This window comes from Oryctolagus cuniculus, chromosome 9 (assembly GCF_964237555.1).
Source record: "Oryctolagus cuniculus chromosome 9, mOryCun1.1, whole genome shotgun sequence".
In the NCBI taxonomy this organism is placed as follows: Eukaryota; Metazoa; Chordata; class Mammalia; order Lagomorpha; family Leporidae; genus Oryctolagus; species Oryctolagus cuniculus.
Window position 1 is genome coordinate 90,286,795 of NC_091440.1, and position 17,587 is coordinate 90,304,381.

Below are 17,587 nucleotides of genomic sequence, written 5' to 3' on the forward strand. Positions count from 1 at the left end.
TGGAGGGCCAGGAGGTGGGCTGAGGCCCACGCTGCTCAGACTTCTCTGCAATGGAGTTCAAAGTTTTGCCTTTCTGACAAGCTCCCAGGACATAGCGATTCTGCTGGGCCCACAGACCACCACTTCAAGGGACTAGAGACATTTGTCAAGTGTTTGGAAATTCAAACTTCACTGTTTACGGGGATTTTTAAGGCAGGAGCCCCTCAAAAAATATCTTTTGCCAATGGTCAGTTTTAGCAGCCAGGCAGCCCTTTTCTTTGGCGCAGCTGAAGGGCCCTGTGCTACTGGGGGCTTGGTGGCTAATGTGATAACCCCACAGCGCCCCCTGTGGAGGGAGAGAATGGGCGCTCTAAGGGCGGGCCCTAGGGTTCTGCTCTGGGATTCAGCCGCACAGCAGAGAGGGAAAGGGTGTTGAGAGAAATCCTCCTTGAGGGAAAAGTGTTTTATGGCCAGCATCGTTTAGAACTGCCGCACACAGTGACTGATTTTAAAGCTGGCTGGTCTTAAGCTCCTTTGAGACAAATGCACCCCTGTTGTCTGCTTCCTGGATGGACTGGCTCTGTGTCTCCTTCCACCACCATCCAGCAACCTCCACCTACCTTCTGCCCATCCTTGCTTGGCTATGCTTTTTCCTATGATTCTGAGGGTAGGGAGAGCATTCCAGGTTAAGGCTTCATGTGCATAAAAAAAAGGGGGGGTGGGCAGCACTGTGGCATAGCTGGTAAAGCTGCTGCCTGCAGTGCCAGCATCCCATATGGGTGCCAGTTCATGACCCAGCTGTTCCACCTCCGATCCAGCTCTCTGCTATGGCCTGGGAAGGCAGTGGAAGATGGCCCAAGTGCTTGGGCCCCTGCAACTGTGTGGGAGACCTGGAATAAGCTCCTGGCTCCAGGTTTCGTATTAGCCCAGCTCCAGCCATTGCGGCCATTTGGGGAGTGAACCAGCGGATGGAAGACCTCTCTCTCTGCCTCTGCCTCTGCCCCTCTGTAACACTGCCTTTCAGATAAATAATTAAATTAAAAAAAAAAAAAAAAAAAGACTTCATGGGCTATCTCCCTCTCCAGATCCCCTCCATTGCCTTGGCGTATGAGAAAGCAGAAAGTGACATTATGAACAGGAAGCCTCGGCACAAGAAAAAGGACAGACTGGTGAACCAGCAGCTTGCTGTATACTCGTACCTGCACATTGGTACGCCTGGGCTCTCCTACTGTCACTGGAGGGCCTGTCCCAGGCACAGTCGGAGAGTGTTTTCCTTTGGGGCTGAGGTTGGGATGGTAGGAGGGACTGAGAGGAGAAAGGATGAGGCCATCCTCTGGAGGCATCAGGGAGTCTAAGCCCTTAGCTCTCTTGTTCTTTCAGGCCTCATGCAAGCCCTGGGAGCTTTCCTGGTGTACTTCACTGTGTACGCACAGCAGGGCTTTCGGCCGACCTCACTGTTTCACCTGCGGATAGCGTGGGACAGCGACCACCTGAACGACTTGGAAGACAACTATGGACAGGAATGGGTGAGTGCTGGGGCGCTCTGTGCCAGCCTTGCCTGCTTCTTCTTCCCTCCTCTCGCTGCCCTGCCAGGACTGGGGCAGAGCCTGCATTCCTCCACATGGCCTTGACAAGACCGACTGTGGAAGCTTGCTAGTTGATAGGGCTGGGGACCCCTGGAGGACACTGGTTTGGCCTTTGCCAGGACCCAGCCTTTTGTCTTGGGCCAGAGGTCAAGAGCTCACCTTTTAATGTTAGCTTTGCCATTGGCGTGGAAAAGTAATCATGTCAACACGCCCACAGTTCAGCCAGAGACGCCAGCATCTTTCTCTCCTCACCTGGCTGAAGACCAAAGTTTCTCTCTCCATCTGGGTCAGGCAGAGATGAGAGGAAAGCTTCCCAGAGATTCCCCCGGACTCTACAACTTTCCTCCAAGCTCTCACTGTCTCCTCCTTCTCTGCCCATCGACAGACGAGTTATCAGAGGCAATACCTGGAATGGACAGGCTACACGGCTTTCTTTGTTGGCATCATGGTCCAGCAAATAGCAGATCTGATCATCAGGAAGACCCGCAAGAACTCCATCTTCAAGCAGGGGCTCTTCAGGTATTGCTGTATCGGCCTCATGGGTCAGCCTCAGGCCTGCGGGCTTGCTGGAGCTTCCTCCGGCCATGCCTGGCACACACAAGGCCTTGCTCAGCTGGTGGCCGGTTCTGCGGAGGGCATGATCACAGAGCCGTGGGAACTCAGAATCTGCTTACTTTGTCTTGCAGAAATAAAGTCATCTGGGTGGGGATCGCCTCCCAGATCATCGTCGCCCTGCTCCTCTCTTACGGGCTCGGCAGTATCACAGCCCTAAATTTCACCATGCTCAAGTGAGTTCGCCTTCCACAGCAGCAAGGAAACTGACAGCCCTGCCCCGAGCTGTCACAGCCCAAATAATAACTAGGATATCCCAAGGTCCCTCTCCCACCCACCCCCCCTTTTTTTTTTAAAGATTTATTTATTTATTTATTTGAAAGAGTTACACAGAGAGGCAGAGAGAGAAAGAGAGTGAGAGAGAGAAAGAGGGGTCTTCCATCTGCTGGTTCATTCCCCAATTGGCCGCAATGGCCAGAGGTGGGCCAATCTTCAGAAACCAGGAGCCAGGAGCTTCTTCCAGGTCTCCCATACAGTTGCAGGGGCCCAAGGACTTGGGCCATCTTCTACTGCTTTCCCAGGCCATAGCAGAGAGCTGGATTGGAAGTGACACAGCCGGGACTCCAATCGGCGTCCATATGGGATGCTGGCACTACAGGCAGCAGTTTTACCAGCTATGTCACAGCGCCAACCCCCTCCCACCTGTTTTGAAAGAGATCAAAATGATTTCATGCTGTTTGAGCCCTAGACTTTGCACTTTATTTCCCAGAAGAGGAAACAGATTTTCCAGACCTTGCCATTCTGTCTCACCCTTACAAGGGCTTCTTATAGCAGTCACAGTCCAAGTTAACTAAGATTTCCAGGGGTAGATATTTGGTGCAACAGTTAAGATACTGCCTGAACCATTTACACAATTTTTTTTATTGATTGCCTTTTTTTACAAGTTTCAAGTATTTCATATGTACAGATTTAGAGAAATAGTGATACTTCCCACCCTATCTTTCTTCTCACCCACACTCCAACCTTTCTTCCTCTTCCCTCTCCTATTCCCACTCTTAATTTATACAAGGATCTATTTTCAGTTTACTTAATGATTGGAAGATTAACCCTACACTAAATAAAAAGTTCAGCAAATAGTATGAAGAAGAAAACACTGTTCCTCAACAGAAGAGACAAGGGCTATAAACAGTCATCAAATCTCAAAATGCCCATTTCACACCAATGCTTTACATTTTAGGTACTCTAGTAGTCACCCCAGATCAGGGAAGACATATGATATTTGTCTTTTTAGGACTGGCTTTTTTCGCTAAGAATAAATATAAATCAGAGTGTCTGGATTTGAGTCCCAGCTCAGCTTCTGATTCCTGCTTCCTGCTAATGCAGACCCTGAAAGCAGCAGATCACAGTTCAAGTATTTCGGTCCCTGCTACCCAAGTGGGAGACTCAGATTAGCATCTGAGCTCCAGACTTCAGCCTGGCCCAGCCCTGGCTATTGCAGACATTTAGGGTGTAGACCAGGAGATGGGAGGGCCCCCTCTTACTTCTCTGTCTGTCTCTCTCTCTCTCTTTCAAATAAATAAAAACATAGAAGTACTTTCTTTTTGGACAGGCAGAGTTAGACAATGAGAGAGAGAGACAGAGAGAAAGGTCTTCCTGCAGTTGGTTCACCCCACAAATGGCCGCTACGGCCGGCACACTGCGCCAATCCGAAGCCAGGAGCCAGGTGCTTCCTCCTGGTCTCCCATGCGGGTGCAGGGCCCAAGCACTTGGGCCATCCTCCACTGCCTTCCTGGGCCACAGCAGAGAGCTGGACTGGAAGAGGAGCAGCCGGGACAGAATCCGACACCCCAACCAGGACTAGAACCTGGGGTGCCGGTGCCGCAGGCAGAGGATTAGCCTAGTGAGCCACGGTGCCGGCCAGAAGTACTTATTTTAAGTACAACTTTTTTAAAATAAGGAACTTTCTGGTTTGGGTGTGGTGTGACCCAGTGGATTTGGTGTGCTTATCAGTAAAGCAGGGCCAAGGGCCAAGGGCAGGAGGCTCCCTGCTTGCTGGCATTCGCACGTTCCAGCGCTCATCATCCTCCCTTCTGCTTCCAGGGCTCAGTACTGGTTTGTGGCCGTACCCCACGCCATCCTGATCTGGGTATACGATGAAATGCGGAAACTCTTCATCAGGCTCTACCCCGGAAGTGAGTAGTGCAGCGGTATCTTGGAGGTTCTGTGTGCTTCCTCTACCAGACTCTCCATTTCTAATTTACCTTCTTCTGACTCTCTAGGCTGGTGGGATAAGAACATGTATTACTGAGACCAGGTCTGTCTCCGAGTCTCCCAGCGGCACCTGCCTGGTGGTCTTCGGCAAGACCTCTGTGTAGTGTGGATGTTGCCAAGCTCCACTCGGGAGGAGACTCTCATCTAGAACACAGTGGTGAAGCTTCTTACTGATCTGTTGTACTTCAAAGCTGAGATTCAGCTGCTTGTATACGATTTTCGTCTCTATCTCCATCTCCTTACCTTAAAAGATGTGGATGTCAAGGTCATGGTGTAGGGAAGGATGTGTTTATCTGTATATGAAGCTCATTGATGTCACACAGACTTGTATAACCCAGGTGGCTGCTGGAGTCTGCCATAAGTTGAGCTAGAATTGCTCAGATCTCCTTCCATACCCTGTCAAAGGCCCAGTGAGCTCCATAGGATTTCTGTGAATCCCCCTGAAACATAACTTTTGGGGTTTGCTTTGCTCAGCTGAGGGTGTGAGTTGGAAGTGTGGCAGCAGGAGCACCTCAGAACAGCAAAGACAGCCCCCGTTTTGACTCCCAGACACTTTGTTGCTGTGATGGGTTCCTGGCCATGCGGCCCCAGTCCGCCTCTCACAGCACTCCACCACCTGTTCCTGCAAAGCTGACCTCCAAGTCCATTCCACAAACCTTAACTCAAACATTCGTGGACCCCAAGGGGCTGTCACTGACTGGGACTCGGCCTCTCCGGAAAGCCACTGTGGTTTAGATAGCACTATTTATTTCTTGTAGATAGGCTGCCAAGCACTCTCCAGCAGCCATTTTATGTCAATCACGTTTTTGTAATTTAGATATATTTGTGTGGGACACGAAACACATACATCCATGTTGACAGGTTTTTTTTTTAAATAAAAGATGTTTTTAAGTAAAATGTTTTATGAAACAAAATCTAATTGTGATGTTTTACTTAATTCAAGTTTTTCCAGAAGGCAGGCACGGAAAATACCAAAAAAATAAAATAAAATAAGATTCTGGTTTTTTTTCTTTTTTGCTCCTTCTGGTCATTTTCTTTACACACAGAGTGTCTGGAAATACAGGCTTTTCCTCGTGAGTGCTTCCCGCACCTGTGCCCCCTCCCCCCCTCACCTGACTGGGACTCCTGTGGGCCAGATCAACCTGCTGGCAGCAGCACCACAGGCAAAGTCATTTTCACAGCCTTTCCATCAACCACACACCCACACTAACTGATTTCACAGACTTTAAAAGCTGTACTTGGTTAAACTTTGCCCATTCAGTGGCCTCTCCACGCCAGCCACTTGCAGCTGCTGCTGCAGGCTTCAGCTTGGCATCTCTAGGACAGGAAAAGGGAGACTTAGAGTCCCATGCTCTCGGGGTCAGAGCTGGAGTGTGAAAGAAGGAGACCAATCCTGCAACCCTCTGTAAATGGATGTAATATCTCGCGTGTAGTCTGTGTGCTGTTTAGCTAACCTCCATGTGCAGTCACAAGGAACCCAGACTAATCTCTCATCGGTAGCTCCAGTGAACTGGAACCCTCTCCAGGGTGGTTCGGGTAGCATGGTAATTGCCTTATCCGTCTAGGCCTGACAAAGCGGCTAAGGCTTTCTAGACTTCAGGGAAGAGTAATTTGCCCTTCCTCTTATTCCTGCTTGGCCTTCCAGGTGTTCTGGCTGTGATGCTTAGTAGTTCCTCCTGGTCCTTCCAGGGCCTGCAGGAGAGTCATCAATATGGCATAAAACTGTGAGATTTAACTGGGTTAAGTCTGATAGGATTTAAATTTGAAATACGAGGGTATTTTGTAGGAAAAAATGGAATTAAAGATATTTTGATGCAAAATTTTTGAAATCCATGCAAAGCAGTGTCTTCAGGAAGTTTGGATATGTATTATGAAAAACTGTGCCTACGTTTCAAAAATCTTCTGCACCAAAATAACTTATTGGAAATATTTTTTGTAACAGGAGGTGTGTCTGAAATAACTTTTATATTTATACACACATACTGTTGCAAAAATTTATTAACCTGAGTAAAATGAATGACTAATCTGAGTAATCCTAGAAACGTACATATCAAGTATATTTATTAAGTTGTAGACAGAAGGCAGCAATAAAAATCCCATCTCCTAGGGTTTTTTGGGAGAAGTTACTTAATTAACTCACAAAGGCCAAGATAACTTTTTTCAAAAAAATAAAGTTAACATTAATAATTATAGCAATGTATATTAGAGATATGAAAAGAAAGCTGGATTATTGGAGTTTTCATTTTTGTAAATATTTTTATTCTGCTTATAAAATTGCAGCTCATTTAATGTAAACAAGAGAAAAAATTTAAATCATCCTGAATCTCACTGCCTAGTAACATACCTAAATGAGAGATGAGTTAATGTCTTTGGTGATTTTCTATACATATATAAAGTTTTCCATTCTCCCTTTTTATTTAACATTGAATCTGATGTAAATGCACAGTATTTAGATATTGAGAGTACTTTAGCTATAGCCCATCCCCCAGTTAGATGCTTCTTTTATTCCCTACTTTCTATGTAAATTTATTTACTTATTTGAAAGGCAGAGTGAGAGAGAGAAAGGGAGAAAGAGAGACAGAGAGAGCTTCCATCCACTGGTTCACTCCCCAAATGGCTGCAATGGCCAGAGCTGGGTTGACCCAAAGCCAGGATCCAGGAACTTCTTCCCAGTCTCCCACACAGGTGCAGGGACCATCATCTGCTGCTTTCCCAGGCACACTAGCAGGGAATTGGATTGGAAGTAGAGCAGCCGGGACTTGAATCAGCACCCATATGGAATGTTGGTACCACAGGCAGTGTCAGTGGAATCTTTACAACCCTGCATGTTATCCCTTTACCTGTCAGTTAAAGATGCCTACCTTTCTAAGATCCCGCTGTGTCTCATCTGGGATCAAGAAGGGGGTCCCATGATGAAAACATGGATGTTAAGCTCCATGTGGAGTTTATGGAGGTGACATAAAACTCCCAGAGGGCATCATGCATGTGAAAGCACCACCTCCCACCTATTAAAAGAGACTGAAAATAAGGAAGGACTCTTTTACCACAGACCACAGTTCAGAGAGCAACTTAAGTTTTCTTCTCTCTCTATCTCTCTCTCTCTCCCCTCCCCCTTCTTTAGGCAACTTTCTGGCCCACTCATGATGGATATTTCTTGGTTTGAAGTGGCCCATGCTCTCTCATAGATGTTATGTTCATTTTTCTCGCCTGTCTAATAAATCGTGTTCTCACTTTGTGCACCTTTATACATATCTCCACTTACAATGTTTATCTGTGAGGATTGGATTAAGATGGTGGAGTAGGGAGGAAGCTTACCACTCTGGTCTAGGAGAAGATAGTTTTTGTTTGTTTGGTTGGTTGGTTGGTTTTTTTTGTTTTTTTGACAGGCAGAGTGGACAGTGAGAGAGAGAACAGAGAGAAAGGTCTTCCTTTTGCCGTTGGTTCACCCTCCAATGGCCGCCGCGGCCGGCGCGCTGCGGCTGGCGCACCGCGCTGATCCGATGGCAGGAGCCAGGAGCCAGGTGCTTTTCCTGGTCTCCCACGGGGTGCAGGGCCCAAGCACCTGGGCCATCCTCCACTGCACTCCCTGGCCACAGCAGAGGGCTGGCCTGAAAGAGAGGCAACCAGGACAGAATCCGGCGCCCCAACCGGGACTAGAACCCGGTGTGCCAGCGCCGCTAGGCGGAGGATTAGCCTAGTGAGCCGCAGCGCCAGCCGGAGAAGATAGTTTTTAAAAGTGGAGAAAATGCAGTCTCAGTGAAGAGTTAGGGAAAAAATGACAAAGGAAACTCCACACAAATTAGACAGACACAGTGGACCTACGTGGAGGGTGTGGACGTGCACAAATCAGGACCCCAGCAGCGAGAGCCTCAGCACCAGCTTTGGAGAGAGGTGAGACCAGACTGTAGCAGCCCAAGCCACTGGCAATAAGGCTACAGAAAAATCTGATAGAGAATCCAGCTTGAAGCCTTGAAAACTTGTGGGGGATAGTGTACCTACCAAACTAGAGGAGGAAAAAGAGGGGGGAGGCACGTTTCTCTTACCTCAATCTCCTGCAAGGGCATTCTGTAACAAACTGATACAGAGCAGGTGGCATTTTGAACATATGTAACAGCTGCGGCAGCTCCTGTCCATGCCCTGCAACCCACGGAGCAGAGACTCCTGAGTGGTGGGGAGAACTGACAGGGGGCTGGGTGCTTGTGATTGTGGGAGGCTTGTATGCCAGGGCTGCAAAAACACTGAGACTGCAGGGTTTTGAAAACACCAAGGCTGTGTGGGAAGGCTCAGGGTATGACTGGGACTTGGGACAGTATGGTGGGAGGCTCCACATGTGGGAGGCTCCTTGGTTCCCTGGTGAGGGACATTGCTAGGGAACCTGCTTGCACTGTGGACTACACAGGTCTTTTGTGTGGTCCTTGTGGAAGTGCGAACAAATATTATACCCACTGGGGCTAGCACCCAGGCACTATTCTCCTTTGAGGAGAGGAAATGAGCTGAGTCTATGCCAACACAAGAAAAACCTCCCTTTCGTTAAAAAAAAAAAAAAAAAAAAAAAAGATTTATCACACCCAACCTGGGAGTCACCTTAACACTCCTTTTACCCTGGAGAACTGAACAGAGCTCCTTGGCCACACCACACACTTCTAGGTACTGCCTGAAAGCAGACACTCTAAAACATGCCAGCTGTAGCGGCCACTTGGGGGGTGAACCAACGGAAAAGGGAAGACCTTTCTCTCTCTGTCTCTCTCTCTTTCACTGTCTAACTCTGCCTGTCAAAAAAAAAGAAAAAACAGAAATTGAAAAAATTTGTCACCACCCATCCAGCCTTGCAAAAGATGCTTAAGAAGAGAAACACAAAAACATGGTCAGCACTATGGAAGAAGGTAAAGAAAGAAAGTCTCCCAGTAAGAGTACAAAGGAAATCAAAAGTGAAAAAATAGGAATATTTATGGAAAAATGGTAGGGCAAAGTCGTTACTCTCCCAACAAAGAAAAGCCCAGGACCTGATGGCTTCACTACTGAATTCTACCAGACATTTAAAGAAGAACTAACTCCAATTCTTATCAAGCTATTCAAAACTATTGAAAGGGAGGGAATCCTCAAAAATTCTTTTTATGAAGCCAGCATCACCTTAATTCCTAAACCTAAAAAAAAGATGCAACTGAGAAAGAGAATTACAGACCAATTTCCCTGATGAGCATAAACACAAAAATTCTCAACAAAAATCTAGTCAATCGAATCTAACAACACATCAGAAAGATAATTCACCTGCAACAAGTGGGATTTATCCCTGGTATGCAGGGATGGTTCAACATTCACAAATCAATCAATGTGATACATCACATTAATAAACTGAAGAACAAAAATCATATGATTATCTCAATAGATGCAGAGAAAGCATTTGATAAAATATAACACCCTTCCATGATGAAAACTCTAAGCAAATTGGGTCTAGAAGGAACATTCCTCAACACAATCAAGGCAATTTATGCCAAACCCAAAGCCAGCATCCTATTGAAAGCAGAAAAGTTGGAAGCATTCCCACTGAGATCTGGAACCAGACAAGAATGCCCACTCTCATCATTGCTATTCAATGTAGTCCTGGAAGTTTTAGTCAGAGCCATTAGGCAAGAAAAAGAAATCAAAGAGATACAAATTAGGAAGGAGGAAGTCAAATTATCCCTATTTGCAGATGACATGATTCTATATATAGGGGATCCAAAAGACTCTACTAAGAGACTATTAGAACTCATAGAAGAGTTTAGTAAAGTTGCAGGATATAAAATCAGTACACAAAAATCAACAGCCTTTGTATACATAGACAATGCCATGGCTGAGAAAGAACTCCTAAGATCAATCCCATTCACCAAAAAAACCAAATACCTTGGAACAAATTTAACCAAGGATGTCAAAGATCTCTACCACAAGAAGTACAAAACATTAAAGAAAGAAATAGAAGAAGATACCAAAAAATGGGAAAATTTTCTATGTTCATGGATTGTAAGAATCAATATCATCAAAATGTCCATACTTCTAAAAGCAATTTACAGATTCAATGAAATACCAATCAAAATACCAAAGACATTCTTCACAGATATAGAAAATGATGTTGAAATTCATATGGAAACACAGGAGACCCCAAGTAGTCAAAGCAATCTTATGCAACAAAAGCAAAGCTGGAGGCATCACAATACCAGATTTTTTTTAAAGATTTATTTTATTTATTTGAAAATCAGAGTCACACAGAGAGAGAAGGAGAGGCAGAGAGAGAGAGAGGTCTTCCATCCTCTGATTCATTCCCCTATTGGCCGCAATGGCCGGAGCTGCGCCGATCCAAAGCTAGGAGCCAGGAGCTTCTTCCAGGCCTCCCACACAGGTACAGGGGCCCAAGGCCATAGCAGAGAGCTGGATCATAAGTGGGGCAGCCAGTACTCAAACCGGCGCCCATATGGGATGCCAGCACTTCAGGCGGCAGCTTTACCTGCTATGCCACAGCGCCTGCCCCCCACAATACCAGATTTTAAGACATTCTTCAGAGTAGTTATAATCAAAGCACCTTGGTACTGGTACAAAAACAGATGGATAGACCAATAGAACAGAATAGAAACACCAGAAATCAATCCAAGCATCTACAATCAACTTATATTTGACAAAGGAGCTAAAATCAGTCCCTGGAACAAAGACAGTCTCTTCAACAAATGGTGCTGAGAAAACTGGATTTCCACATGCAGAAGTATGAAGTTTCACCTCACCCCAGTTAGAATGGCTTTCACACAGAAGTCAACAAACAAATGCTGGTATGATGTGTGGAAAAGGGTACCCTAACCCATTGTTGGTGGGATTGTAAACTGTTAAAACCACTATGGAAGTCAGTTTGGAGATACCTCAGAAATCTGAATATAGACCTACCATATAACCCAAGGAAAATTCAGCATATGAAAGAATTATCTTCATCCCCATGTTTATTGCAGCTCAATTCACAATAGCTAAAACATGGAATCAACCCAAATGCCCATCAACTGAAGACTGGATAAAGAAATTATGGGATATATGCACCATGGAATACTACACAGGGGTAAAAAAAAGAAATTAAATCTGGTCATTTGAAAGAAAATGGATGAATCTGGAAAACATCATACTGAGAGAAATCAGTCAGTCCCAAAGGGACAAATACCACATGTTCTCCCTGACCTGTGATAACTAACAGAGCACCTAAATCACAATCTGTAGAAGTGAAATTGACACTTTGAGAAGCAATGACTTGAACAGCCCATGTCTTGACTGTTGAGGAACAGTTTTGGGTTTTTTTTTAATACTATTTGTTGAACTCTTTAATTAACATAGAGTTAAACATCCCTGTATAAAATCAATTGAAAATAGATCTCAGTAAAAAAGAAGAGTGGGAATAAGAGAGGGAGGAGGAAAAGGGAGTGGGAGTATGGGTGTGAGGGTGGGCACAGTGGGAAGAATCACTGTGTTCCTAAAGTTGCAATTATGAAGTGTATGATGTTTGTAACTGTAAAGCTGTATAGTTCTACATACATTCCTATTGTCTTACTTCTAAGGGTACAGTTTTAAAACTTGCCATATGACCCCAAGGCCCCTTAAGCAGGGTGATAAAAATACCATCTTAAGTGTTAAAGTGACCATATGGATAGGATTAAGGGTCTGGTAATTATAATAGATAGAATTAAAAAGGAGTGAATGTTCCAACATGGGAAGCAGTCCACACAGCAGACTCATAGACTGACAATTGCTTTAAAGAGCATTGTGACCTCAGAATCAGCCCTTAAGGCATTCTAGTTCAGTTGAAAATCCACGAGAGCATTTCAAGCATGGAAAGCCAAGATACTGGGGCCAGCTGGTATAGTAGGTAAAGTCGCCATCTGCAGTGCCAGCATCCCATATGAGCACTGGTTTGAGTCCTGGCTGCTCCTCTTCAAATCTAGCCCTCTGCTATGGCCTGGGAAAGCAGTAGGAGATGGCCCAAGTGCTTGGGCTCCTGCACCTGTGTGGAAGATCTGTAAGAAACTCCTGACTCCTGGCTTCAGATCAGTCCAGCTCTGGCCATTGTAGCCAATTGAGGAATGAACCAGTGGATGGAAGTCCTCCCTCTCTCTCTCTCTCTCTCTCTGCCTCTATCTCTCTGTAACTCTGCCTTTCAAATAAATAAATAAATATTAAAAAAAGAAAGACAGACATCCAAGACACTGAGGCAAAAAGTGTCCTACATGAAGGATCTTGGTGGGTGAGACCACAGTAGAAAAAAGTGATTATCATGGGAAGACCCAAAGGAAGCTCCTGGCTCCTGGCTTCGGATCAGCGCACCTCCAGCAGTTGGGGCCAACTGCGGAGTGAGCCAGTGGATGGAAGATCTCTCTCTCTCTCTGCCTCTCCTTCTCTGTGTAACTCTGACTTTCAAATAAATAAATAAATCTTTAAAAAAAAATGGTCATCAAAGAAGAGGTACTTTTCTCCGAATCAAGGAGAGAACTTGCACTTTGCTTATGGCCTTGTCCAAATACTGATGGAGTTTGTGCATTCAAAAGGCTTCCGTAGCCTAGGCAGCTCATGTCAAGAGCCCTGGGTGATCACTGACATCATACATAAGAGTGTTAATTGTTAAATTAACAACAAGAATCACTGTGTACTAACTTCCCATGTAGGACCTCTGTTCTCAAAGAGTTGTATTATAATTATGTCTAAGTGCTCCCAAAAGATGTATCGTTCTTGGGTGCTTCTTTAAAGTTAATTAAGTTTCAAAAAAGAAAGGAAGGAAGGAAGGAAGGAAGGAAGGGAAATTAACTTTTAAGATGTAGTGACTGGCCGGCGCCGCGGCTCACTAGGCTAATCCTCCACCTAGTGGCGCCGGCACACCAGGTTCTAGTCCCGGTCGGGGCGCCGGATTCTATCCCAGTTGCCCCTCTTCAAGGCCAGCTCTCTGCTGTGGCCTGGGAAGGCAGAGGAGGATGGCTGAAGTGCTTGGGTCCTGCACCCCATGGGAGACCAGGAGAAGCACCTGGCTCCTGCCATCAGATCAGCGTGGTGCGCCGGCCACAGAGTGCCAGCCGTGGTGGCCATTGGAGGGTGAACCAATGGCAAAAGGAAGACCTTTCTCTCTGTCTCTCTCTCTCTCTCACTGTCCACTCTGTCCACTCTGCCTGTAAAAAAAAAAAAAGAAAAATGTAATGACTTTGAACAACCCTTGTCTCAATTGTTGAGGAAGTTTTGTTTTGGTTTGGTTTGGGGACTTTTTTTTTTTTACCGTGCAAATTGTTGAACTCTTAGTATAGAGCTGGTCTTCTGTGTATAGTGTTAATTGAAAATGGAACTTAGTGGACAATGGCACTGGGAATGGGAGAGGAGGAGAAAGAGGGGTGCAAGAGTGGGTGGGAGGGCAGGTATGGTGGAATATGAAATGCATGAAGTCTGTATTATTCCCTAAGAAGTTTTTTTGGGGGAAAATAAATACAAAAGTAAAAACAAAAAGAAGAATTTTTATCCCTGTGGGAGATAGAAACCTGGAATAGACATTAAGCTAAACCATACACACAACAATAATGAGGCTTCCATGGTTATAGGATGGCAGTGGGAGGGGGTGGTAATCCTGTTTAGTGCAGTCAGAAAAATCTTTTTTGAGAAGGTGTTGGAGAAGAAACAGCCAGTGTGAACAGCACAGAGAATTCCCGGATGAAGAAGCACAGAGTCTCCAGGGTCTGGGAAGCTGTGGGAAGGAGGTCAACGTTCATTACAAACAAGCTGCTTGGAGATGATTAATCAGTGCAGGAACCAGCCCCAGCTGGTATGCTAAGGGCACTTTGACGTCTGTGTAGAGGATGGAAGGCAGGCCAGGTGAGGTGAGGTGAGGAAGTCCCCAGCAAAGACAGATGTGGCTTGGACTAGGAGGGCAGCAATGAGTGTGCTACCAACATGGGATGTATAAGAACGGGCATGTGAAATGCATGTGTGCACACGTGTGCATATATACGTACATACACATGCACAGGGACCTTCAACTGGACTAACATTCCACTGCAGGAATTTTGTAAGTGAGCTCACCTCACTTACAAGACTTACATGTGTTCAACTCAGGCCCCTAGAAAAGCCACCACTTCTCTGACTGTCCATATCACAGTCAAGACAGAGAGACAGGAACGGCTTCGTGGTCAGATTAAGCTGCACCCTGCAATGTCAGCATCTCATAGGAGCATTGGTTTAAGTCCCAGCTACTCCACTTCTGGTCCAGCTCCCTGCTTAAGTGCCTGAGAAAGCAGCAGAAAGATGGCCCAAGTGCTAAGGCTCCCGCTACCCATGTGGGAGTCATGGATGAAGTTACAGGCTCCTGCCTTTCACCTGGTCCTGCCCCAGCCATTGCAGCCATTTGGGTAGTAAAACAGTGGATGGAAGATCTCTCTCTCTCTCTCTCTCTCTCTCTCTCTCTTTCAGTTTATCTCTGCCTTTCAAATAAATAAAATAAATCTTTTTTTTTTTTTTTTTTTTTTAAGAAAAAAGTGTTGCTTGGTGGAGAGAAGATCCAAAAGCAAGAACAATTTCCCCTGCTTATCTGGGGGATGCTTCCAAGAAGGTTGCTGAAACAACAGATAGTATTGAACCCTAAGAACCCTACATAGAATACATTTTCTTATATTTATATATCCATAGTAAAGTTTAATTTATAGATGAGGTACAGTAAGAGATAAACACCAATAATAAGAGAACAATTATAAGAGTATACTATAATAAAGGTTATTATATAAATGTGCTCTCTCACCTCACCTCTCAAAATATCTTCATTCCTCTTTGGACCACAATAATATTTTGGACCACGGTTGACTGCAGGTCACTGAATCCACAGATGAGGGGGCGCTCCGTACAGTCTCGCTGGAGATGGCTGAGCAGGCGACACACACATGTGAAAACCCAAACACTCTGTGCACACCAACAGCTTGGGCCTCTGCAGGTACTTGTTCTGAAATCATCATAAGGCATGCATCTGATGTCTCTTAAAAGGACAGTGACAGTGGCTGATTTTATTAAACTCTTATCATGAGCTGGGCATGGTGGCACGATCTCCTTAACGCCCACAGTGACCCTGCCAGCTGCAGTGCCTGCTCTCTATAACCAACAGGGAAACGGAGTCCTGGAGATCGCCCAGCACTGCCTATTTCTCCTACTCCCTGGAAAGTGCGCTCTTGGGTGGAAAATCACCCTGCAGGCTGCAGTCTGCTTCCTAGCCTCCAGGTTTAGATCAGCGATAACAACACCAAGTATTTCTTGTCTGCAGATATGCAAATTACTCCCCTCTGAGGGAGCCAGTTTTGCTCCTTTTGAACAGACATTCCTAACTCTAGATAAACGTGGGCTCCCTTGCCCCTTTGAACCGGTTAGAACCACTGCCTCTCTCCTTCCCTTCAATCGTGATTTAAACAGAATCTCGAGCACTTACTCACCTCATATCTGAGTGAGAATCCTGATTTTTATCTTTTTGTAAAATTATCGATTCACAAGGCAAAAAGCAAGGGCTTAGCCATTCCAGGGCCCATCCTGTTTGCTGCTCTCATTCATGCTGCTTTTTCTGCTTCCGACCAGTTCTCCCTGCAGGCTCCCTCCTGCCCTGGCCCTGTTCCTACTTTGCCACCTCCCCCCTAACATACCAGAGCCCAGCTTGGGGGTTTTTATCTTCTTGGACCAGACTTTCTAAGGTCAAGTTTAATGGCAATGTAAGGTAAAAACGTGATTAATCTGAAAGAACTTGAAGCTCCACTCAGCAGATAAATAATTGTTGCAGCTAAAGAAGCTAGAATGAAGCATTTTGTTAACTAGAGTAGAGTTGGGGACTGTTTTAGCTTTTCAAATTCTGGACATTTTCTAAATGGAATTTCTTCCTCGCCAGCCTTCATTCAGCAATCCAGGCACTCAGGTGCATGGCCCTGAGTTGGCGTCAGAGGAGAAAATAGCAGCGCAAATGGGAAAGACAAAAATGTTTGCCAAGATAGTGTCAAGAACAGGCTTTGGCACAGGCAGGGCAGGTGCCTAGTGCTGTGGATAAGGAAAGACCACCCTGGGTGAGTGACTGAAAGGCCATTGGGAGGCAAGGTCCTCCACTTGCCCTGAAGGAGGTAGGACTTCAACGCCAGGGAGAGGAAGAGGAGGGGACAGGGGTATGAAGCGGGAGTGGGATCACAGCAGTTTCCTTGTAAGCCAGCTCCCTCCAAGGCAAAGTCAGACTCCACAGGGCGAGGCTGTAGTATCTGTTGACCAACTGCCTCTTAGAGACCTGTGGGAGGGAGACTCTACTCCACGTACTCAGGGCCACGGCAGTGATCTGCAGAAAGTCATCTGACGTTCTGGGAGCAGGGCAGTTTGGGCTCAAGGCGGGCATGGCTGGGTGTGGGGCATGAGGGAGGTGAGTCGGAACAGGACATTCAGCAAAGTACAGAAGATTTCTGGGGCTTGTGAAGAGGTTCCCAGGGCACAGCATACTGGGAGTGTCCCAAGTCCTCACACTGGCCCACAAGGTTCTACCCGACCTGCCCTGATCCAGCCACACAGGAAGCCAGGCAGCCTCCAGCTCAGGCCTTGGTGCAGGCTGCTCCCTGTCCAGGAATGCTTCTCCCAAATGCCCCGGGGTGTCTCTCCTGCCCACACTTCCCAGACTTGCTGGCCACTGCTGGCTTCCCAGCACCTTCACCCCAACATTACTGTCCGCTCTGCACCTTTGCCCTCCTCCACAGCAATTCTCCATTATCTGGCATGTTCCGTGTTTCACTGCGGGTGTATCTTACTGCCCACCTCCCCACCCACAAGCCCTAACACAAGCTCCACAGGGCGGGACGGTCCCCTGGCTTCACTGCTGGAGGCTGCAGCCAACCCCATGCCCAGCAGGACAGATGTCACTGGGGGAATGAGTCAGGGGAGGGGCTGAGAACCAGACTTGGAGAGACTGGAATTCCAGAATGCAGGAGGGAACAGGCTGGGCCCAGCCCGGAATTTGTGACAGAGCTGTTCCTAGGGGAAAACCCTCCTGGACGTTGGAGTCAGAGAAGCCCAGACTGGATTGTTCTCTGTCCTTTAATTTTTCTGCATCTTCATTTGTTGTCCCTAAAATATAGATAATACCTACCTCCTAGACAACTGAAAGAATGAGCCGGGGGCCAGCACTGTGGCGGGTAAAGCTGCCACCAGCAATGCTGGCATCC

General features: G+C 46.4%; 1 protein-coding gene across 3 annotated transcripts in view; it reads left to right on the forward strand.

Annotated features, from left to right (window-relative positions):
* The window catches only part of ATP12A (ATPase H+/K+ transporting non-gastric alpha2 subunit), a 30,005-nt gene extending 24,607 nt beyond the window's left edge, over nucleotides 1–5,398 (forward strand). For 2 of the 3 annotated variants that reach the window (XM_070048292.1, XM_008259638.4), the window contains exons 18-23: nucleotides 1,065–1,188; nucleotides 1,360–1,505; nucleotides 1,951–2,084; nucleotides 2,252–2,353; nucleotides 4,218–4,309; nucleotides 4,397–5,398. In XM_070048292.1, the coding sequence (XP_069904393.1) occupies nucleotides 1,065–1,188; nucleotides 1,360–1,505; nucleotides 1,951–2,084; nucleotides 2,252–2,353; nucleotides 4,218–4,309; nucleotides 4,397–4,425 (627 nt within the window). In that variant the 3' untranslated portion in view covers nucleotides 4,426–5,398. 3 annotated transcript variants of the gene reach the window in all.
* The last annotated feature ends 12,189 nt before the right edge of the window (nucleotides 5,399–17,587 follow it).